General features: G+C 41.3%; 2 protein-coding genes across 2 annotated transcripts in view; both read left to right on the top strand.

The window, feature by feature from the left end:
- The window catches only part of cUnh10orf90 (chromosome Un C10orf90 homolog), a gene marked incomplete at its 3' end in the record, with an annotated part of 9,070 nt that extends 6,771 nt beyond the window's left edge, over window positions 1–2,299 (top strand). Inside the window, exons 8-9 of the mRNA XM_079476812.1 lie at window positions 2,116–2,180; window positions 2,272–2,299. Of these exons, the coding sequence (XP_079332938.1) occupies window positions 2,116–2,180; window positions 2,272–2,299 (93 nt within the window). The remainder of the gene's footprint in view (window positions 1–2,115; window positions 2,181–2,271) is intronic.
- A 644-nt stretch (window positions 2,300–2,943) lies between these two features.
- The window catches only part of adam12a (ADAM metallopeptidase domain 12a), a gene marked incomplete at both ends in the record, with an annotated part of 68,500 nt that continues 48,022 nt past the window's right edge, over window positions 2,944–23,421 (top strand). Inside the window, 2 exons of the mRNA XM_079476811.1 lie at window positions 2,944–3,046; window positions 21,505–21,608. Coding sequence (XP_079332937.1) covers window positions 2,944–3,046; window positions 21,505–21,608 — 207 coding nt within the window. The remainder of the gene's footprint in view (window positions 3,047–21,504; window positions 21,609–23,421) is intronic.

The following is a 23,421-nucleotide window of genomic DNA, read 5'->3' as shown; positions in this document are numbered from 1 at the left end:
GGTCACATTTATCAGACTGTGTGGGAGGCCGAGGCTGGCTGTCACAATCTTAACAGCTATGAATATTATATTGTCAGGGTAAGTTATTGTTTTGTTTAAGTCAAACACTGTACAGAAACGGAGTTGCTTACTTTAAAAGCTATTAAACGTTTACATTATATTGTCTAATAAACAATGTAGGCTAATTGTGTTTTAAGATGGATTTTAGGACTATTTTAAACTCTCACTTTGAAACCAACATACAAAATGAACTGCTAGAGAACCAAAAGTCACATTTAATTAAATTTTTAAAACATTTTTTAAAACATACTTTCTATTTATCAACTTGTGTTTTAAACTCTGTGTGACAACTAACCCCGGTATCCCTTCTATGACAACCTTAAATCACATGATATAATATAGATAATTATGCATACATTTCGTTGATTTCTTTTAAGGTGGTTCGTGCTTTCAAACAATTACTTGTGACTTTGAAACAGGATTTAGCACTCGGAAGAGAAGTGGCCACCGTATTCAGCCGTGGACCGTTCACCCTCTATCAGAGGCAGACCCCTGTCTTTTTACATCATGTAGCGTACTGGAAATAAAAGGCTACAATACAGATCCAGTCATCCTCTCTAAAAGCTCAACAGATGAACACTGGAAGAGTCTCAGTCGTACATTTATTTAAGGTTGCATGTTCTTCAGGCCCATTTGGACATGGCCGGCCTCCGTCTGCGTCTCTCTGAGCCATTAGCAGCGAGCGAAAGGAATTTGACCCTTGTGAATAGGAATGCATCACTAATAGAGCCGTCCGCTGATGCAAACTGAAAGAAGCTTTTGTCTCCTGTCTGAAGGGACTGAAGAAATGGCCAAGACTGTCCAACACGTGTCTGCTCACAACGCCCATGAGACTGTGCGATAATCTCCAATGTGAGGAAACTTGCAGTTAAAGTAATGATAAATATTTACATATGCAAATACCCAACACCAAAAAAGCTAAAGATGTGATCTTTGAAGCAAGAGATGCAGTCTAAACTCATCCCAGTTTGCATCTATCTGTCATAAATAGATGCTGCGTCCCGATTCGTCTACTTTTACTATACGCACTAAAAGTATGTAGTGTGTTTGTTAAAGAAAAGTATATACATTTGAGTGTGTTGCAAAACAGTATGTATTATATTAAACTGTAATATTTAAAATCATTTAAAAATGTATTTTAGTTTATAGTCTTTGAAGCCACTTTCTAAGTTATAAAATGAATGTTAAGGTGTAGTTTGTTACCCGTGACCCTGCTGAAGGTTTTTGGAGAGTTTTTGGCACCGGTGGATGGGTACACTGTAAGCGTTTTTGCTGTAGTTATGCAGCTAGTTTATCTAATTTATCTAATTTATTGGTGACAGTTTGTTAAAAGCAAAAATGAATATTAAACATTAACAAGTCTTTATCTTTACAGAAAAAAATGATAAAATAACAGCATAATGCAAAGCATTCTGGGAACCACAAATTCATCTAAACCTTTTTCCGTTTTTTTCTTCTAATTTTGGTTCCCAGAATGCTTTGCACGAGGCTGTCATTTTATAGTTTTTTCTGTAAGGATAAAGATGAAATTGTTATGTATAATGATTATTTATCTCTGAACAAACTGTTGCCAGAAAAATTACACAAATGTAAATCTACAGTAAATTCCTGGCAAACTGCCATTAATACTGTAATTCTACAGATTTTTTTACAGTGTAGCACAGGTGAGTTTGTAAGTCATTTATATGGAGATGGTCTCACCGCAGGAGCTCATCTTGTGTTTCATGTTTACCTGAAGTGACCCGGTTAACCTTCAACAGATCTTGAGTGAATAACATCCAGCTTTTGATTCCATCAATAAAGATTGAGGAAGGCCTTTCTGTCTCTAACAAAAAACATGTTTTTTTCAATCTCACTTACTTTCAGTTTATTGTAACATATTTTAAATTAATGTTTCAAAATGTACCCATTTTGTAAAGCGACCTTTGAGCGGTCTAATGGAAACACATTCTGTGTGCAAGTAAAGATTTCTTAGTTGTTAATGTTATAAATGAGGCACATCACAGTCTTTGAGATCAGGACATGTTTTAAATGGATTTCTTCTGTCTCTTACAGTTGGATCTGTTTCTCTTATCTGATGAAATCCGGGTAACACAAGAACAGATTGATGAAATCACAAAGTATTTAGCTCTTTTGAGAATTGGGGGCATTTTTGAACTCAAAGCAACACAGCAGATGCTGTTGGGTGTTATTTTGTTCTTGTGTTTTCAGGATGTGCAGTCTTGAGTTTGACAAATGATATGACAATTCTGGTCAATGAGAATTTACTTTATATATGATGCCGTTTATGACGAGTGGCAATTTGAAAATATGCCTGTTGCATAAAAAAACGAGTCTACAAAACACATTATTGTAAAGAAAGAAAGAAAGAATGAAAGAAAGAAATGTATATATGTATATAAGATTAGTTTATTTTTGTAAAACAACGTGTTTCATAAGTGTTGCATTGTTTACATTTGCTAGTCCTCCTGTAGTTTCTCCCTGTGCGTCCTGGCGCAAATGGCACCCACACACACACACGCACGCACGCAAGCACACACACACACACACACACACACACACACACACACACAGCACACACAGCACACAGCACATGGTCTCTCTGACTGACAACAACACTTTGTGCTGGAGATCTGCTCCCACACACGCACACACACACACACACACACTGCGCGTCCAGTTACATGCGCCTGCATTCGTTCACATCGCCGCTGCGCTCATGGAGAGCTGATGTCTGGCGCTCGTTCATGGAGTCTCCTGGTGTCTCTCAGATTTCAGGAAGTGTCTGAAGTCATCAGCTGCCGTCTGCTCTTGCTGCTCTATATTATGGTGGTGCGGTCGTGATACGCGTGGATCGTCCGTGTGGAGCTTCAGTCTGGCAGCATGTCCACCCGGCACAGCCCGAACTTTGCGCTTCTGCCCGCGGTCTGCGCGCATGTTGTGTCCGTGTTGACTGTCTGCTGCGCTGGAAGTCTGCTTCCACGAGGTAAGCGTCATTTTACAACATTACACAATTTGCTTTGTGCGCTTACAAGTTTCACATGACTGCGCGTGACAGTGTCCCAAAACCTAGTGCGCTGGCTGTTTGGGCATCAGGGTACACTATAAAACACCAGATTTCACAGACGTTGGTTGTATTTTTATATCCTTAATATTACTTTCATTGGTGTGGTCAGATGTTTTCAGTCATTATTAGTAATCATATTGACTTATTGAAGTATTTTTGGTATTGTGTGTCTATATCTTGGCACACACCTTGGCAGCTTGTGTTTAGGGAGCAGATGGGTCTTGCTCTCTTCCCAAAGCAACACATGATGAACTGTTGTCATTTTGGTATAAAAACATACTGATTTTCTCCATAACGGCGTCTGTTGCACAAGTTGTCTTTCATGTTGTTTATTGGCACAGAAGTTCATTTTAATGTTCATTCCGTTGAGATTCATTTATTTCACATAATAGCTGAATGTGGGTCAGTCTCACAAACCAAACCCTGCCCGTATTTCCCCACAGTATCCAAATGACAAAATACTCATTTGTTAGGTCCATAAAGATCCATTGATTGCATTATTTTCACCAAAATGTGGCACATTTAGATTACAATTCAACTGTAAATTGCTTAAATTGCACTTTATTTAAATTAAAAGTGTACTTAATTGTAGTTTATTGTATTGCTTTATTGCCCCTATGCACTTTAAAACAGCATATCAGATGATTGCAGAATTACATTTTTACCATAGTAAAGGGTGCTTTATTACTGTAAGCAGACTCTAATAAGGATCACAGCTAAGGTCTCTCTCTCTCTCTCTCTCTGTCTCTCTCTCTCTCTCTGTCTCTCTCTCTCTCTCTGTCTCTCTCTCTCTCTTTATTGACACAGAAGACAATCACTTTGGCCCCTGATGTTAAGTGTATTTCTCTGCATGTGATGATGATGTTTTGTGTGCTCTGGAGGCTTCATCTCATGTTGAGGATCATTAATAGTTAAAAGCTCATTCATCATCACACACGCTGTAACTGAGTTGAAATGAGACTCCACGCAGGATCACTGGATGTTGTCGCTGTGATTATAAGATGCGAGCGCAGGAGCTCCGCTAATGAAACAGACCCACCGTACGCGACGCTGGCACATTTGATAAATGACAGAGAGTTTATGGTGACACGCTCTTCATCAGCCTGAGATTACATTCAGCCTCATTACATCAGAGCACTTCTGTAAAACAGATGTGCTGAGTTAACACAGAAGACCACCGCTGACACACCGGACGACAGACATTTACCACGGTAACCATAGTTTGTACCACAGGAACTCTAATTGTTCTCGTCAAAACTGAAGGACTTCGTTTGCCGGAGATTCTGTGAGTTTACTGTAGTAATGATAACTAAAGTCCGCATGATGTTTTGGTGGAAACGATGGTTACTTTGGTGGTAAAGACACGAATGACACATGAAACCAGATAAGACACAAGAAAAATAAACCATGAAGTCTCTACTAGATCAATGAGAATAAACAGAAAATGTGGACATTTGCTATATACACGCAGATAATATTCAATGTGTTAAGATGACAACAATTTATTATTTCCTTTCCACCTTAAAGCAGATGTATTCTCTATACTTTGTATCTTGTTTATATTTTTATTTTTTCATCAATGCATCAATTGAAAACAAGACTAAGATGCCCCTGAGCTATAAAGGAGGTTCTGTGGTAGAGAAAACAGACAGAGAGATGGAGAGAGAGGGGAAGATGTGCAGGAAAGGACAATGAGAGAGAGAGAGAGAGAGAGAGAGAGAGAGAGAGGCGAGTTAAGAGCAGGAACAGAGAGACATACGTGAGGATGGAGTTGGCAGAGACGGGTGTAAACACTGGGATGTAAAACCGGAAACTGTCCATGTGATGACAAAGTTGCTGAAACCCATGATCAAAGAATCTCAGCACCCTTACATGTGTCTGAAAGAGGAGTCGAGTAAACTCCTGTTCCCTGTGGAAAACCCAGAGAGTTCACTTCCACTCATATGAGTTTTCTTAAAGGAACTGTGGAGGTCATTGCTATTTGGTTTATCGGCGTTCTTCAAAATATCTTCTTTTCTGCAGAAGAAAGAACTACATTTATTTCTCTTGGAAGAAAGAAAATGCTCCTGATTCACTTGAGAATATTTCATGATTTTAACGTGAACCGCCCCTTTAAGAAGTTCACTCTCGTTTAGCATCTTCCTCCGGGGTCCAGGGTAGAAATAAAGTCCCTCGTCTTCCCAGCATTCCCCCCTGATGTGAAACCTGGCAGCGGTCTGACAGGAGGCGGTTACCTGCTGCCATCATTAAACACTAATGACTGAGTTCATCTGAACAGGTGTCTCCTCGCTCTCTCACGGGGACTCGAACCGGTGAGGTTTCTCGGCACCGCATGTGTTCTTGCATTAATGCTTCAGGAAATCTTTAATAGCAGAGGTTTATGAGTTGGCATCCGCACAGATTGTTCTTTTTCCATTAGCGTGATCGGTTGTAAAATGCAGGAGGGTCACAGGGATGTGTTTTTTAAATTCACAAACATGAGACCTAACAATATGAAATTTAAATGCACTCTATTTAGTTTTATAATAGATGTTACTGACCTTACTGTGAATGATGGATCAGTTTAAAGTGTTAGTGGTTATCAAGTGTGGATGTTTGTGTAGATCTCTAAACAAGTCACACTTTGTCAGAAGATAAACCTTTTATTTGATTTTTGTTTCAATTTGAGTCTGTTGTATGTCAGTAAGTGCTCATTTGTAGAGAATGTTTAGACTTTAGTGCTCAACTAATACAAAGTAAGATGTCTTAAAGATACCAAATGAAAGTTCTCACCCTCGATTGGTTCCAAATCTGAATAAATGTCTTTGTTCTGCTGAACATAGAGAAAGATATTTGGAAGAATGATTATAACCAATGCTTGTTCTTGGCCACCATTGACTACCATAGTATTTTCAAGTCTATATACACGTCTTTGCATTGACTTTGTAGATAATTTACTTGAGTAAAACGCCTTATTCACGTTTGGTGTGAACCCAGTGTTAGAGATAACGTCACACACTATAAACTGGGCTTTAATGCTGGGTTCACACCATATGCTCTTCATTACTTGAGGGGAAGGTTTGTTATTTTTGCGCGAGTGACACAATCTGACAAATATTTTCAACGTTCGTGGAAGACGAGAGTGACACACGTTCACGGCCGCCCCTCTATTTGTGTGATTCGCACCGTCTGTGCACCACCAAGTTCACATCTATACGCGTCTTTGCATTAACTTCGTATGTCATTTACTCTCGTAAAACGCCTAATTCGCGTTTTGTGTGAACCCAGTGTCACATATCAGTCCCTATTGCACGGAGCTTACTTCAAAATTCTCCTTTTGCTACACAAAAGAATAAATATTTTACAAGTCTAAAACAACGTGAGAATGTGGAAAAAACGAAAATGTCATTTCAACCGTCTGTCTACTGTATATAAATGCCCACTTTTCAATGTTAAATTAAATCAATCTTTTCACTCTGAAATGACCCATTACCCACATTGGTTCTGAATGATGTTTGATGTTGAACCCCCACCCCTCCTCAGGGCAGATACAGTATATTTTATATGTCAGGTGACGCACTTTCAGACGTTCATAGTGAACAAGTGCTGCTCCACACGTCCAGAAATGTGTCCGGACAGCTGAGGGAGATTGAGTATCTGAATATCTGGCAACACAGGACCGGAAAAAGGGGTTTTCCAGTACTAGGCTGGCAACTGTTCGTACGCTGCTGGAACCCTGGACGGATGAGGGTGAAGTGAGCTGGACGGTTGAGGGTGAAGTGAGTTGGACGGATGAGGGTGAAGTGAGTTGGACGGTTGAGGGTGAAGTGAGTTGGACGGTTGAGGGTGAAGTGAGTTGGACGGATGAGGGTGAAGTGAGTTGGACGGATGAGGGTGAAGTGAGTTGGACGGATGAGGGTGAAGTGAGTTGGACGGATGAGGGTGAAGTGAGTTGGACGGATGAGGGTGAAGTGAGTTGGACGGTTGAGGGTGAAGTGAGTTGGACGGATGAGGGTGAAGTGAGTTGGACGGTTGAGGGTGAAGTGAGTTGGACTGATGAGGGTGAAGTGAGTTGGACGGATGAGGGTGAAGTGAGTTGGACGGATAGTTGGACGGATGAGGGTGAAGTGAGTTGGACGGATGAGGGTGAAGTGAGTTGGACGGATGAGGGTGAAGTGAGTTGGACGGTTGAGGGTGAAGTGAGTTGGACGGATAGTTGGACGGATGAGGGTGAAGTGAGTTGGACGGATGAGGGTGAAGTGAGTTGGACGGATGAGGGTGAAGTGAGTTGGACGGTTGAGGGTGAAGTGAGTCGGACGGATGAGGTGAAGTGAGTTGGACGGTTGAGGGTGAAGTGAGTTGGACGGTTGAGGGTGAAGTGAGTTGGACGGTTGAGGGTGAAGTGAGTTGGACGGTTGAGGGTGAAGTGAGTTGGACGGTTGAGGGTGAAGTGAGTCGGACGGATGAGGGTGAAGTGAGTCGGACGGTTGAGGGTGAAGTGAGTCGGACGGTTGAGGGTGAAGTGAGTCGGACGGATGAGGGTGAAGTGAGTTGGACGGTTGAGGGTGAAGTGAGTTGGACGGATGAGGGTGAAGTGAGTTGGACGGATGAGGGTGAAGTGAGTTGGACGGTTGAGGGTGAAGTGAGTTGGACGGTTGAGGGTGAAGTGAGTTGGACGGATGAGGGTGAAGTGAGTTGGACGGTTGAGGGTGAAGTGAGTTGGACGGATGAGGGTGAAGTGAGTTGGACGGTTGAGGGTGAAGTGAGTTGGACGGATGAGGGTGAAGTGAGTTGGACGGATGAGGGTGAAGTGAGTTGGACGGATGAGGGTGAAGTGAGTTGGACGGTTGAGGGTGAAGTGAGTTGGACGGTTGAGGGTGAAGTGAGCTGGACGGTTGAGGGTGAAGTGAGTTGGACGGATGAGGGTGAAGTGAGTTGGACGGTTGAGGGTGAAGTTAGTTGGACGGATGAGGGTGAAGTGAGTTGGACGGTTGAGGGTGAAGTGAGTTGGACGGATGAGGGTGAAGTGAGTTGGACGGTTGAGGGTGAAGTGAGTTGGACGGATGAGGGTGAAGTGAGTTGGACGGATGAGGGTGAAGTGAGTTGGACGGATGAGGGTGAAGTGAGTTGGACGGATGAGGGTGAAGTGAGTTGGACGGATGAGGGTGAAGTGAGTTGGACGGATGAGGGTGAAGTGAGTTGGACGGATGAGGGTGAAGTGAGTTGGACGGATGAGGGTGAAGTGAGTTGGACGGATGAGGGTAAAGTGACGGATGAGGGTGAAGTGAGTTGGACGGATGAGGGTGAAGTGAGTTGGATGGTTGAGGGTAAAGTGACGGTTGAGGGTGAAGTGAGTTGGACGGATGAGAGTGAAGTGAGTTGGACGGATGAGGGTGAAGTGAGTTGGACGGATGAGGGTGAAGTGAGTTTGACGGATGAGGGTGAAGTGAGTTGGACGGATGAGGGTGAAGTGAGTTGGACGGATGAGGGTGAAGTGAGTTGGACGGATGAGGGTGAAGTGAGTTGGACGGATGAGGGTGAAGTGAGTTGGACGGTTGAGGGTGAAGTGAGTTGGACGGTTGAGGGTGAAGTGAGTTGGACGGTTGAGGGTGAAGTGAGTTGGACGGATGAGGGTGAAGTGAGTTGGACGGATGAGGGTGAAGTGAGTTGGACGGATGAGGGTGAAGTGAGTTGGACGGATGAGGGTGAAGTGAGTTGGACGGATGAGGGTGAAGTGAGTTGGACGGTTGAGGGTGAAGTGAGTTGGACGGATGAGGGTGAAGTGAGTTGGACGGTTGAGGGTGAAGTGAGTTGGACTGATGAGGGTGAAGTGAGTTGGACGGATGAGGGTGAAGTGAGTTGGACGGATAGTTGGACGGATGAGGGTGAAGTGAGTTGGACGGATGAGGGTGAAGTGAGTTGGACGGATGAGGGTGAAGTGAGTTGGACGGTTGAGGGTGAAGTGAGTTGGACGGTTGAGGGTGAAGTGAGTTGGACGGATGAGGGTGAAGTGAGTTGGACGGTTGAGGGTGAAGTGAGTTGGACGGATGAGGGTGAAGTGAGTTGGACGGTTGAGGGTGAAGTGAGTTGGACGGATGAGGGTGAAGTGAGTTGGACGGATGAGGGTGAAGTGAGTTGGACGGATGAGGGTGAAGTGAGTTGGACGGTTGAGGGTGAAGTGAGTTGGACGGTTGAGGGTGAAGTGAGCTGGACGGTTGAGGGTGAAGTGAGTTGGACGGATGAGGGTGAAGTGAGTTGGACGGTTGAGGGTGAAGTGAGTTGGACGGATGAGGGTGAAGTGAGTTGGACGGTTGAGGGTGAAGTGAGTTGGACGGATGAGGGTGAAGTGAGTTGGACGGTTGAGGGTGAAGTGAGTTGGACGGATGAGGGTGAAGTGAGTTGGACGGATGAGGGTGAAGTGAGTTGGACGGATGAGGGTGAAGTGAGTTGGACGGATGAGGGTGAAGTGAGTTGGACGGATGAGGGTGAAGTGAGTTGGACGGATGAGGGTGAAGTGAGTTGGACGGATGAGGGTGAAGTGAGTTGGACGGATGAGGGTAAAGTGACGGATGAGGGTGAAGTGAGTTGGACGGATGAGGGTGAAGTGAGTTGGATGGTTGAGGGTAAAGTGACGGTTGAGGGTGAAGTGAGTTGGACGGATGAGAGTGAAGTGAGTTGGACGGATGAGGGTGAAGTGAGTTGGACGGATGAGGGTGAAGTGAGTTGGACGGATGAGGGTGAAGTGAGTTGGACGGATGAGGGTGAAGTGAGTTGGACGGATGAGGGTGAAGTGAGTTGGACGGATGAGGGTGAAGTGAGTTGGACGGATGAGGGTGAAGTGAGTTGGACGGTTGAGGGTGAAGTGACGGGTGAGGGTGAAGTGAGTTGGATGGTTGAGGGTAAAGTGACGGGTGAGGGTGAAGTGAGTTGGACGGATGAGGGTGAAGTGAGTTGGACGGTTGAGGGTGAAGTGACGGGTGAGGGTGAAGTGAGTTGGATGGTTGAGGGTAAAGTGACGGGTGAGGGTGAAGTGAGTTGGACGGATGAGGGTGAAGTGAGTTGGACGGTTGAGGGTGAAGTGAGTTGGACGGTTGAGGGTGAAGTGAGTTGGACGGTTGAGGGTGAAGTGAGTTGGACGGATGAGGGTGAAGTGAGTTGGACGGTTGAGGGTGAAGTGAGTTGGACGGTTGAGGGTGAAGTGAGTTGGACGGTTGAGGGTGAAGTGAGTTGGACGGATGAGGGTGAAGTGAGTTGGACGGATGAGGGTGAAGTGAGTTGGACGGATGAGGGTGAAGTGAGTTGGACGGTTGAGGGTGAAGTGAGTTGGATGGTTGAGGGTAAAGTGACGGGTGAGGGTGAAGTGAGTTGGACGGATGAGGGTGAAGTGAGTTGGACGGTTGAGGGTGAAGTGAGTTGGACGGTTGAGGGTGAAGTGAGTTGGACTGATGAGGGTGAAGTGAGTTGGACGGATGAGGGTGAAGTGAGTTGGACGGATGAGGGTGAAGTGAGTTGGACGGATGAGGGTGAAGTGAGTTGGACGGTTGAGGGTGAAGTGAGTTGGACGGATGAGGGTGAAGTGAGTTGGACGGTTGAGGGTGAAGTGAGTTGGACTGATGAGGGTGAAGTGAGTTGGACGGATGAGGGTGAAGTGAGTTGGACGGATGAGGGTGAAGTGAGTTGGACGGTTGAGGGTGAAGTGAGTTGGACTGATGAGGGTGAAGTGAGTTGGACGGATGAGGGTGAAGTGAGTTGGACGGATGAGGGTGAAGTGAGTTGGACGGATGAGGGTGAAGTGAGTTGGACGGATGAGGGTGAAGTGAGTTGGATGGTTGAGGGTAAAGTGACGGATGAGGGTGTGGGCGGTTAAAAATAAATATTCTGTCATGTCCAAGTGTTGATTCAAACCCGTATGACTTATTTCTTCAGTGAAACACGCACGCACACAAAAGGTTTTTGAAGAATTAAGCTCTTAAGTCTCTCTTTTCATTCAATTACACTAAATGGGGCCTTCAGCGTTAAAGCCAGTTTATAGCGTGTCTTTGTGTTATCTCTTAACACATCATTAAATTGCTTCCTAATAGGTGTGAAGACATTCTAGTCGCCTTTAAGTGTCCATTTGGCCGCAAAACTGGATGTCTTTGCTGGCAATTTAAACTCAAAGACCTATTGTTCACGGTTCTTCTGTGTGACTGGGCAATCCTATTATTTTAACACTATACATCAGGATATTTAGCTATATCTAACAGAAATTCAAAGAATATGGGTTCATTTAAGTGCTATGCACAAGAGACGTTGTGAATATGTCACAGCTGAAAAAACTTCCCACAGTTTTGAATGATTCACAAGATGAATCTTAAAAAATGTCTTCTGTTGCTATATTATTCAAATATGACGTTGTTGTTTTTCAAGTAAAGTAATTGAGCATTATTAAATCAACAGTGTTCTTACGTTAGATAACCCACATTAAACACACTGTAATGTACTTTAACTATATTACACTACAGTACACTATATACTAAATAGTAATGTATACTATGTTGTTTTGTAGTATTAAACTGTAGTTTAAGCTGTAGTGTGTTTACTAATCACTATCGTAATATAATAATAAACTGTAGTATACTGTGGTATGTTATAGCAGTTCATACACTTCATTAATGTACTGTATACTATAGTACTCTGCAGAGTTTACTCTAGTAAATTCATGAATTGTATTTAATACTAGTATACTTTAGTATTTATAGTAAAGCGTAGCAACCTGTAGTATAATAATTCCTTCCACATCCTGCACTTTTTACTGTTAACAATTGATTAAAGGAGTCTATATAGTATAATGTAATATTTATCGTAGTAAAGTGTGGTAAATTATAAAATAGTGTAGTTTAGTCATTCTAACACTTTGTTTATGTATACTACAATCCTCTGCAATGTTTACTATAGTGATTTCATAAACTGTAGTAAATACTACAGTATACTGTAATATATACCATTGTAAAGTTTAGTACATTATATAATACTTTGTTTATGTATACTTCAATCCTCGGCAGTGTTTACTATAGTGATGTGACCCACTGTAGTAAATACTATAGTATACTGTAATATTTACTATAGTACATTGTGGTATTCTATAGTAGATCGTAGTTCCTATACGTTTTTATGCTGCTGATGTAGATCAGATCACTTCTTTGTGTTTCTTTTCAGACACATTTCTGCCCGTTATAGCGAAAGGAAGGGCGGTAATGTGATGAATCATTTAGCCGTTTTGAGCACACCCTTCATTACAGACTCACTCTGGGATTAAAACCCCTCACGTTAAAGTAAAAACATGCTCATCCACCGTGTCACATCCCCGTGTTGAGCTCTCGGCCTTCAGCATGCCTAATTTCCCCCTCTTCCACGAACCGTCTGTGAGGCCGTGTAAATCTGGACGGATCCTTGAGCCCTCCGGCACAGAGCTCTGTCACGTCTCTATGGCTTACTGTTCAGGTGGTCTCAGGAGGTCTTCACGGCACGCTCGAGTGGAGCTGGTGATGTTAGGTTAGACCGGCGAAAAGCAGAAAGACCCCGCTAGGGCGATTCATCATTGAGCTTTATTAAATGCGCGGCCGATCCTTCATGTGTGGCCTTCAGCAATACTTCAGCAATACCAAAGAAGAAATGCACAGCTTTTATCAACAGTGAAATTCTCTTCTGGTGGATATTGAACAAAGCCAGCAGTAGGGATGAGAAATGCTTGAGTTCATATTGAGATCTTCAATAACATGTACTTTTCTTGACACATCTGAGCTCAGTTGATGTATTCATCACGTGAGATGGAGATTTGAGTCATTTTAGTTATTGCGACATAAAATTAGTTCATGCACCCTTTAAAACGTACAGTCGTTCTCAAAACAGACCTAAAATATTGATGTCTCGTGTGTCTCCAACCCTACAGTAGTTCTACAAATCTCTCAGTGATTCTACATTTACAAGATCTTCCAATAATGACTCCTCACACAGCTATTTTCTCAGAAGAAACCGGGTCAAAACGCATGTAAACAGATGATGTAATGATCTAGCTGCAGCAGCGGGAGCATGTGATCTGTTTTTAAGGTCATGTGAGGTTATCTGCAGGGTTTCTGGCTCATCTCAGATCAGCGTATGTTCCTGAATGAATGTGCCAGGGGCAGTTGACTCTAGAGGTCTCAGAGCTGATCTCCATCTGGAAAAGCCGATACGCTCTCAATGGTGGATTATACACAGCTGAAGACTTATTAGAAGCCTATGGAAGGTTTCAATGTATAAGACCTTTAGATTTTGGCCATTTTAAACCACAATATGGAATCATGTCGTTACGTGATATCTTAAAATCACTTACTCAGTGTGATATATTTCCTGTAGTTGTGTACTTACATTATCCCAAATGTGCAAATCCAGAGAAACTCCTATTTAAAATAATGTCCTGTCCCTTGTCTCCCTTGAATTATTCACTGCTCCGCACGACCCTCAGTTTTCGGTTGTAGAAACTACGGCAACAAGCAAATGCAGAAGTGGTTGGTTATACAGCATCTGGGACGTATCATCTGTTGTTCGGTTAATTTGGATCACGGTTTCTCTTTGATGAGTAAAGGAAACCCCAAAAAAGCGTAAACGCAGTTGACTTTTTACACAACGACTGTATGACTGTTTCAAACGCGTAAACTGTGTAGCATTAAGCTACCAAAGAGATTGACAAAGTCCAATGTCATTCACGGGCTGACGTAGCATTACATTCCATGTTTCTTGCAAACTAATTCATTACGATGACAAAATAAAATCCATTCATTACCTCGTCCGTCAACATGATGGACGATCTCCATACGCCTCTGGCTGGTGAAAACGACATGTCCCATAATTCCACTCTCCTACATAACATCATTTAGCTTCGCCTTTCGTTGTTGTTTCGAAGGTGCACCATCTAGCGCTCCAAATGTACATATTGTGGCTTTAAAATCAATATGAAATCAGTGTTGACCCTATAATGTGTGTTTCTGATCTCAAGTGTTATTTGTGCATGTTAAACTGATTGTATTGAAAAATGGCATCTTTGTGGTGAAAAACTTTTCTTCGGGTTATAAAAGAGTAAGAAAGAGATGGACCTTTGAAAGGTTCTTTGTGGAACCAAAAATGGTTCCTCTGTCTATGGCATCGCGCTGAACCTTTCAAGCACATTTATTTTGAAGAGTATACGTCGAGTTTTACTTAAATTTTACGCAAAAAGTAAAGCGCTTTAGGGGTAAGAGTAAAATAAATAAAACACATGTGGATTTCGCATTAGAATTGACAATTTGTTTTTAAAACCACACGTTTTTTTGGGCACGTGCAGCCTTTCTGTAAGGATCGCACATTTCGAGAATTCTGAAGGAAGATTTTTGTAAAGTGTGAACGTTTTTCGATTTCATCATGGAAACTGGAGGCTTAGTGCTGTTAAAGGTGTAGTTCACCATAAGATGAGGATTCTCTCATCATTTATTCTCGTTTTGTCTTCCGCTGATTAAAGTGACGGATATGGGCTCTAATGACATATAAAAGGGGGAATAATTGATGGCAGTCTTTTTATTTGGAATGAACTAGCCTACCCCTCTCAAATAGTGCCATGGGCACACAGCTGTGTGAAAGTCTGCTCCAGCTCGTCCTGTTGTCTGGGTTGTGGGAAGTGATGAAGATAATTGAGCATGTGGCATACATGTGTTTCACATGACCAGCTGGAGTCAAACACAGCTGGCATATTCACCTCTCCTCCCAACACACACACACACATGTCACAATCACATCACTGCCACATTCACTCATGATATGTTCCTGATAAGATGTGCTCAGGTCGCGGGGCAGAAAGGTCACAATGACACAAGCATCCAGCAGGGGGCGTCACATTCACTGCCAAGTGTTCTTCCATAATTCACCTATTGTGTTCTTCTTTCATGCACTAATTTTGGTTTTAATACCCGGAAATTGATTTAATTTCCAGGTATTAAATGGTTCTTCTGATGCCTCAGAAGAACCATTTTTTCTTTTCTTTAAAGAAGCATCTCTTTCATACTTTTCTGAAGAGCCTTTTTTCACCGCAAAGAACCTTTTGTGGTTCTTCAAATGTTAAAGGTTCTTTATGGAAGCAAAATATTCTTCTATGGCATCGAAGACCCGTTTAAAGCCTTTTTGTTAAGAGTGTAGTGAATAAAAATGGGTTCACGTGGTAAATTAGTTTCTTATACAGAGAAAGTGTGTTAAAAGCACATTTTAGTTTATATTCATGTCTCAAAAGAGCACGAGCTCAGCTGGACGTTCTTCAGATTATTTAATGGAGCAGTAAGTCATATTTATTTGTATATTAAGTACACAATTAGCGTGCGAAAATAAAGCACTGGAAGTACATTATGGAAGTGCAGTTTTTACATACTTTTTTAAAGGAAAGGTATGAATGCAACAAGGTTTACAATATATCCTTTAAAGCACCAGTACAGTAAAAACTGTAGATTTAAGTGACAAAGATCAGAGTCCTGAGATAAAGAGGATTTTCAACTCGTTCAAATGTAGATTTTTAACTCTGATGAACCATTTAGGAACTTTAAAACCCAAAGTTGCTAAACCTAAGAAGCGTTAGAAACCTTTCTTTTTCTTTAGCTCAAAAATGTCATGTTTTCCTTTGAGTTTTTTGTGCGTGAGTGACGTGCCGCCTCCAGGCCTTACATTACAGCGTCATGTGACCCGATGACTGGACTTCAGGTTATTCAGTACAGTACCCTGATGTCACTGAACCTGATGTCTGCCGGTGTCTCTGAGTGTTTGTTTAGTGTCTTCTTCCACATGGAAATGTTTATGAAGGAGGTCGGCCAACACAAACACCCACACAGCCCAATGACGGTCATCCTCCTTCAAATCCCCCATCGGAGAAGAATGATAAGTTAATGAGAACTCAATGAGATGATAAGAATGGTGCAGTTCTGCTGGATTAGATGAAAGATGCTTTGATTGTGGTGTTTGATAAGACAGATCCGACATTGTGTTTCTAAACCTTGTGTTCCATGAATAATTCTTGAAATGGTTGGGGAGATGTTTGCTTTTCTTTTTTCAAGCGAGTGGACTTGAATAGGACGGCTTTGCCTGGAAAGTTATTAGACTGGTGACAATATCACACAGATTTAAAGCAGGGGTTTTCAACCTTTTTGACTCCAAGGCCCCCTGCTGTATTCGCAATATTCAAAGTCCCCCCAAATCTCAAAATTCCTACTCGATAAAATATTTCAGAGCTTGATATTAACTGGAAAAGTGTTTATTCAAAAAATGAACAAATCAGAAATATGAAATGTATTCGAATGCTCATTTTGTCTAATTTTAAATTATAAATCACCCTCGGTAGTCAGCTGGAGACCCCCTGTTGAGAACCACCGTCTTAAAATAAAAGTGCACAAAATGATTAAATAATTTCCCTAAATTTCTGAATTCTACAGGACCAAATGTGTTTTTATAATGCGATTATCATCTCACACTTCATCCTGGACTGCAATCTGTCCTCGTCTTCGCAGTCAGAGCTTCTCTCCTCTTTGTTCACGTAGAGGATGATTTCTGTGTCGCCTGCAGCGTTGTGTTTTCATATTTAATCAAATGCAGCGCAGCAGCAGGATATGAACACGCTGAGCGCCTGATGTCATCGTGCTGCTGGATGTTTCAAAGAGAAACATTAGCGGGTACAGCGGTAGATCTCTAGCACGCTGAAAAAAGAGCTTTCATGGACATCAGTGAGATTAAATGGGAAAGAAATAAAAACTCAAGTCTCATCTGCATTTCAGATATTTCAGATATATATTGAGGTAAAGAGTCTGAAATCTCACAAATGTCTCCGTCATTGGAGTTTGAGAAGAGACGTCAACAACGTGTCAAACTGAGCTCAGAAGTCTGCCATCAAAAGTCCAAACTATTGAAGATCTTGATATGAACTCAAACGTTGAATCTACATTCATTTCACACCTCTTCGTGTACAGAACACAGAAGTATAAATCTGCAACTTTTTCAGTAACGCGGTCTTACTGGTTTCCTTTGAGCTGACAGGAGATGACGAACATCTCAGGAGGACGGAGAGATTAAAGAATCATCTCTTGTGCTTTAGTCACTGGAATGGCTTTAATCTTAGTAAAAAGAGACTTTTATCTTTGGCCGATGAAAGATTGCTCCATCTGCAATAAAAGATGACTGTGAGGAAATCATTATTATTGCACAAACTGTCACATCGAGCGCTCGCGTAAGGCAGAAAACATCCCCCTGGGTGTTCAGAACAGGTTTACGGGTTCTTTCGTGTATCCTGTACCGTGATGGGTTTAGGAGGCTTTCGTGGTTGCTATTGAAACGGTTGAGTGCCAAAAATGCACAAATAATGTGCTAAAGCAATCCCCTCAGGCCCAGACAGAGATGCTCCGTGTGAATTTAACTTGAAATCCCAAAGGAGAAAAGAGTCGGTTTGTTGTGTTCTAGAGTTGAATTTTTAGACCTTTGAAAAACATCGATTATGAAGGATGCTGAAGTGAGGCATTGTGGGAAATCTATGATCCCAGCTGTTTGTGTGGATTTGTGTTGTATTGAAATGTTCGGAGAGCCGTCTCTCTTTTAACGTTTAAAACACCGCTCGTGTGCTGAAGTCAGGAGTTTCCGCAGGGCACTGATCACTGAGCTTTTTATATTACAGATATTTGATCATTTCACTCGCAGATCAAAGCAGATAAATCGCTTGACTTACTGTGAACATTCAACGCATTTTTCTCTCAAATATTGAAAAATAAAAGATTTGTGCCTAAACGAGATTTCCGAGGCGCCGCTTCAAAGCCCGCTTCAAAGCCTCGCACCTTTATTATTCTGTTATTTGCTCTTGTAAATCCAGTAGACTCGTGACTACAAAGCTCTTTCTACGGAAAGCAAACAAATCGAACAGAGATGCCGCAAACCACATGCCGACTTTATTGAGTCTATTGAAGATGTATAAATAACATCACTAGAGATGAGTGAAAAGCTGAAGTTTCACACTTGGTTTTATTGCACGTGTAAAAAGAAGCTGGAGGCGTGTACCACATTCAAACACTCGCATCTAAATGAAGAAATACTTGCATTTTATTGACCTGCTTTGTGATGTCGCCAACAGTGACCATTAGCCAACCGCTCTATTAATGCAGAAGTCTATACATAGACACGTGTGGTGTATTCAGAGAGCTTCCAACATGAACCAGCCTATAACGTAATGATCCCATGTGTTTGTTGCGCTTGTTAAACGTTGAACTCAGTCTAGACCCGACGTCTCTGCCACCAAAACTGACCTCAAACCTTCGTCCTGTCCAACACAATCTCACACAATTCATGACCGCTTTACAATGTGGCTAATTCGTATGTTTTGGTGCATCTTGCTTTTGCACCAGCGACGGCAAGGACTTGGCAGATACTTTAATTGCAATGGAAATTTGGTATCAATTCTCGTGTGTTTTTTTTTATTGCTCAAGAGAAATGATTGAAGAAGCAATGAGACAATTGTTGAAACAGTTGAAGGGTATGGAGGTGTAAAGTCAATGTAGATTGTAGAGGTAAAATTATCTGGATTTGGGTCAATTTGATGAGAAATGCTTGAGTTCATATCGAGATTTTGTTTGCAGATTTTGATTGTTGTTGACATCTCTTCTCAAACTCTGATGACAGACACATTGGCGAGATTCTCTCAGGAGAAATATCTGAGACATAAAGTTTCCATTTCATTTCTCAGATGAATAATTGAGTTCTTAAAGAGATCTCATCTGTGATTTATTTTTAAAGGGAGGCGGTTGTACTGCTTTGTGTAACAGTACTTTCATTAATAATTGTGGATCTTTGAGACCATTAGTGCCAAACTAAAGAGAAAATACTCATCATCCTGCTTCAGTTTGATTCAGTGTTTTATAGAGTCAGTAAATGTGCTGAACTGCACTGTTCACAGTGTCTGTCTCATGTCACGGTGTGGACGGCGGGTGGGAAAACCCTTATTCTTGACACGTTGCAGAGCTGAGACGGCTATTCTGTCCTCGACTCGGTTGTTAGGAAAGTTTGGTCTGATAGAAGATTTCAGTCGCCTGAGGAGATGCAGATCAGAAACCTGCTCAACATATAAACTCTGCTGATCGTGCAGGCAGACACATCACAGAAACCAGAGCGTCTGTGAGATATGATGCTGTCTGATGGGAGGTCAGACGGGGTAACGGGGTGAAAGTCCTTTCATTTCTTCATTATTTCTCTAGATAAACAGAAGAGATCTCATAGAGAGCGAACAGAAGCTGTTGCTTAAATGGATAGATCGCCTAAAAATGTCTTGCTTTTAAAAACGACTTTCTTACTTAGTTTTTTTATCTTGTTTTCTAAAAAAGGTCCAAAATTCTTGAATCGAGATGCATTTTCTAGATGAGCAAAATGTCTTGTTTTTAGATTAGTTGTAAATTAGTTCTTAAAACAAGCAAAACAAATCTGACAATGGGGTAAGAAAAATTATATTGAATTTAGTGACTAAGAAAACGGTGTAATTCAAGATTATTTTTCTTACCCCATTGGCAGATTCTTTAGCACAAAATCACTGAAATTTCATATTTATTTGTGTAAAATCAAGACTCATCCAGAAAATGCATCTTGACTCAAGAATGTTTTGACATTTTTACTGGAAAACAAGACAAATATCCTAAATAAGACTAAAAAATAAGATTATTTGCACCATCGACAACCATTCAATTTGTTTCTGCTATGGAAGTCAATGGTGCCTCTGAAATGTCATTGTTCCAAATGTGTTTTCAGTGTTCAACCAAACAAAGAAATGTATACTTGAGTAAACGATGACTCAATTTTCATCTTTTTAAGTCTCATGTGTTTTATATATTTGATTCATTTTGTCATTGGAGTTTGAGAAGAGACGTCAACAATGTATGAACTCAAACATTTACTGTATCATCTACATTTATTTAACACCTCTCTTCATTTGTTTCAACTATTACATTCGCTTTTGTGTCTCGATTTTGGGAGAAATATCTGAGACTAAGTTGATACTTAAATAAGACACTAGCTGTGAAAGAGCAACGTCCGAGCTGTTTATTGATACTTTTCAGTAATGAAATGTTTATATATGAAAACTATGATGCAAGTTTTTTTTATTGGAAAAGCAATTCATTAATCTCACTTACAGACGCGAGAACACACAAAAAACAAACACCAAAACAAACAGCAGATGCTGGTGTATTGCGAGAGGATGTTTTATTTTTGAAGCAGTTTATAATGAAGACTAATAGCGGTGCTTTGTTTGGACAATCTGCATCTTTCTACACAAACTCTCAGTGTATTTTTAATGATTGTCAGTGAGTTTGTGTTGTAAAGTACAGTACACGGCTCAGCAGCAGTCATTAACTAATGGAGTGTTTTTCTACATCATTAACTCAAAGCTCCGCTGATGTCACGATTGATAAATGCTTGATGTTTATGTGTATGAGTGCGTGTGTTGAAGTATTGTTTTAATGAGTATGAAGGTGTTTATATTGTTGGTGTATCTGCGGTGACCGTAGTGCGACGATCGTACAGGAACAAGCATTTGTACACCTAGGAAGGTGATTGGTCGAACAGGATGAAGCGTGAACATTTTTAATGCATTTTTGTTAATACATAGAAATTCATATTTTAGTTTTTAAATATTCACTTGGTGATCATCGCCTATGCTTTTTAGAGTGTCTCAAATGGAGAAAAGCGCGAGATTTCGGGGTCTTTTTCTAAGGAGAAAATATCAAAGATGAGACATTTCCGTTTGCTCTTCATTTATCTCAAATAAATACATCACCCGTCATTTCCTCACATTCGAGCATTCTTCCAAACATATTTCTCTGTGTTCATCAAACAAAGACATTTATACAGATTTGGTCTTTTGAGAAAATGACAGAATGTTCATTTTTGGGTGAAGTATCCCTTTAAAGAGATCTCATCTACGTTCTTTCATTTCATTTGGGATGTTGCAGAGGGACGGCGATGCCACGAGAAAGAACTTAATTTGGTCATTAAAGAGAAGTGATCTAAATGGACTAGGGCCCGAAACAGATGCCGACAGTTTCCACGGCGACTGTTGTTAGAATTAACCTGATGTCTGAAAGCATTGATTACGATCTTGTGTTCACAGCGGCACAGCGACGGCTTTCAAAGGTCACCCATCCAAATGAGAGCAGATTCTCAAGACTTCAGCGGAGCTTAACTGAATGAAACCCTGGAGATTATTTTCAGAAGATGTTCATGAAAGCTCGATTGAAATACGGTCAACAGGGCTAGTCATACAACGATCGGCAATGTCATCCAATGACACGTCTAGGCTGGAGATTTGTGCTTTAATATTAAAATGTTCTTGTTTCTCTTTTCAGCTGGTCATCCGGATGAAAGTGGCACGCTGGTACATTATGACATCATCGAACCACGCCTGCTCATTGGAGGACAGCAGAGACCGGTTAACCTCCTGAAGTCATTGGTGAGCGTCAAACTAAAAATATGGATGCGATATTAAATTATATTTAATAATATATTTCCATATATTGGAAACAAGTGCTTATATTTCTCAGTATGTAAGAAGCGGAAACTCCTTACGGTTTATTCAATATAATGACAATAAATATATTTCAATTATGGATTCAATTGACATTCTCATGTATGGTTTTATTCAAAGTGCATGTAAGTTATACATTATATCAGTCTGTATGGTCTCTGGGGTTCAAACCCACAACCTTTACATTGATAAATGACCTATATGGGCTCACCCAAAATGTTTCTGATGTTTCTGTGACCCTTTGTGGAATTCTGTGAGAACGCATTTCAGGAGGACTTTCTTTTCCTTCGTCTTTAATGAATACCATTTCCCGATTTATAGAATAAAGGCCTGCCTGGTTTGTTTTGAGGCCATTTGTTTGTTAATTTGTTTACCTCGAGTGTGTTGTTTTCTTACTGGAGTTTGTAAAAAGGTTTTACAGAGAGATTTCACATGTGTATGGCCGTAAGCAACGATCGTAAAGAGTAACGCCAGACCACCCAGCCATCTCTGTATGTGTGTGAATGAAACTGTTGAACTCAGAAATCAGAGGTTCTGTTGAGATGTTGTATATCAAACGTAATAGAAATCACTCAGAACAAAAGTCTTTGGCAGCGGTTATTTAAACGTAATGTTTTTTGAACCTTTCGGTCAAGCAACTGGAAGGTGACTGGCTTTACCAAAATGCTTCCAGTTTTACTATCTTTGGTCTGATTTTCATGAACTCCCCTTTTTGGGACATGCAACATTTCAAGGGGGTAAGATCATATTCTTTAATAAAAGAGTTTGGACTGTTCCTCTCTCATCCATGGTCTTCTGAAGACTCACAATAAATGGCGATGTTGCTAAGGTGTGGTGTTTTTTGTGACACATGCACCTCTTAAAGGTGAAAATTCTGTCATCATTTACTCACCCTTTTGTCATTTCAAACCTGTATGACTTTCTTTAGCAGAACACAAAAGAAGATATTGCGAAACAAATTTGTTAACTGGAACCCATTCACTTGCATTGGTTTTGTGTCCATACAATAGAAGTGAATGTAGTCCAGTGCTGTTCGGTTACTTTCGACTTTCTTCAAAACATCTTCTTTTGTGTTCTGCGAAAGAAAGAATATCATATAACCATCGACTTCTATTGTACAGACACAAAACCAATGCAGGTGAATGGGGTCCAGTTAACATCTTTCAAAATATCATCTTTTGTTTTGAAATGACGAAAGGGGTCTGTCACAGTCACTTTAAGACACCCTATATGTGTCGTAAGATTATTGTTTATCATGAGTTATTTAGATCCAGCTCACTGGCGACGCTGTGATGTTCTCCTATAAAAGGTTCTAGATCAGCAACCTCGAAACAACCGAATACTCCCAACAGCACACATCAATCCTGACACGAGGTTGGAAGGCTCTTTCGTTTTTGTGGAAAATATCATTTCTCATTTCGTCTGACATGTTCAACTCTTGTATGGTCTGTCTTCGGTCCGTTCTCGCGGATCATCCAGGTGGTCTTTGATAAAACTGAGCAGGGAGTCAGTGTTGTTTTTGGAGAACGGTGCTTTCCTCTCTGGGTCCACAAATGTCAGTTTCCAGCGATGTAATTCACTTTTGTTTGCTGTTTCCTTCACAAGAGATTTATAAACGCTAGCCAGAGGATCAAGGTTTGGCTGGTTAAGAAGGGCGCTTTCTTTATAGGTGGACGTTGAACAATACATGTGCATTTTGGGAAGTTATACATTTGTAATTCTCAGAAAACACTGAATT

The sequence above is a fragment of the Barbatula barbatula genome (genome assembly GCF_947034865.1).
Source record: "Barbatula barbatula genome assembly, chromosome: 16".
NCBI classification, from domain to species: Eukaryota; Metazoa; Chordata; class Actinopteri; order Cypriniformes; family Nemacheilidae; genus Barbatula; species Barbatula barbatula.
This window is presented reverse-complemented; position numbering and strand designations above follow the sequence as displayed.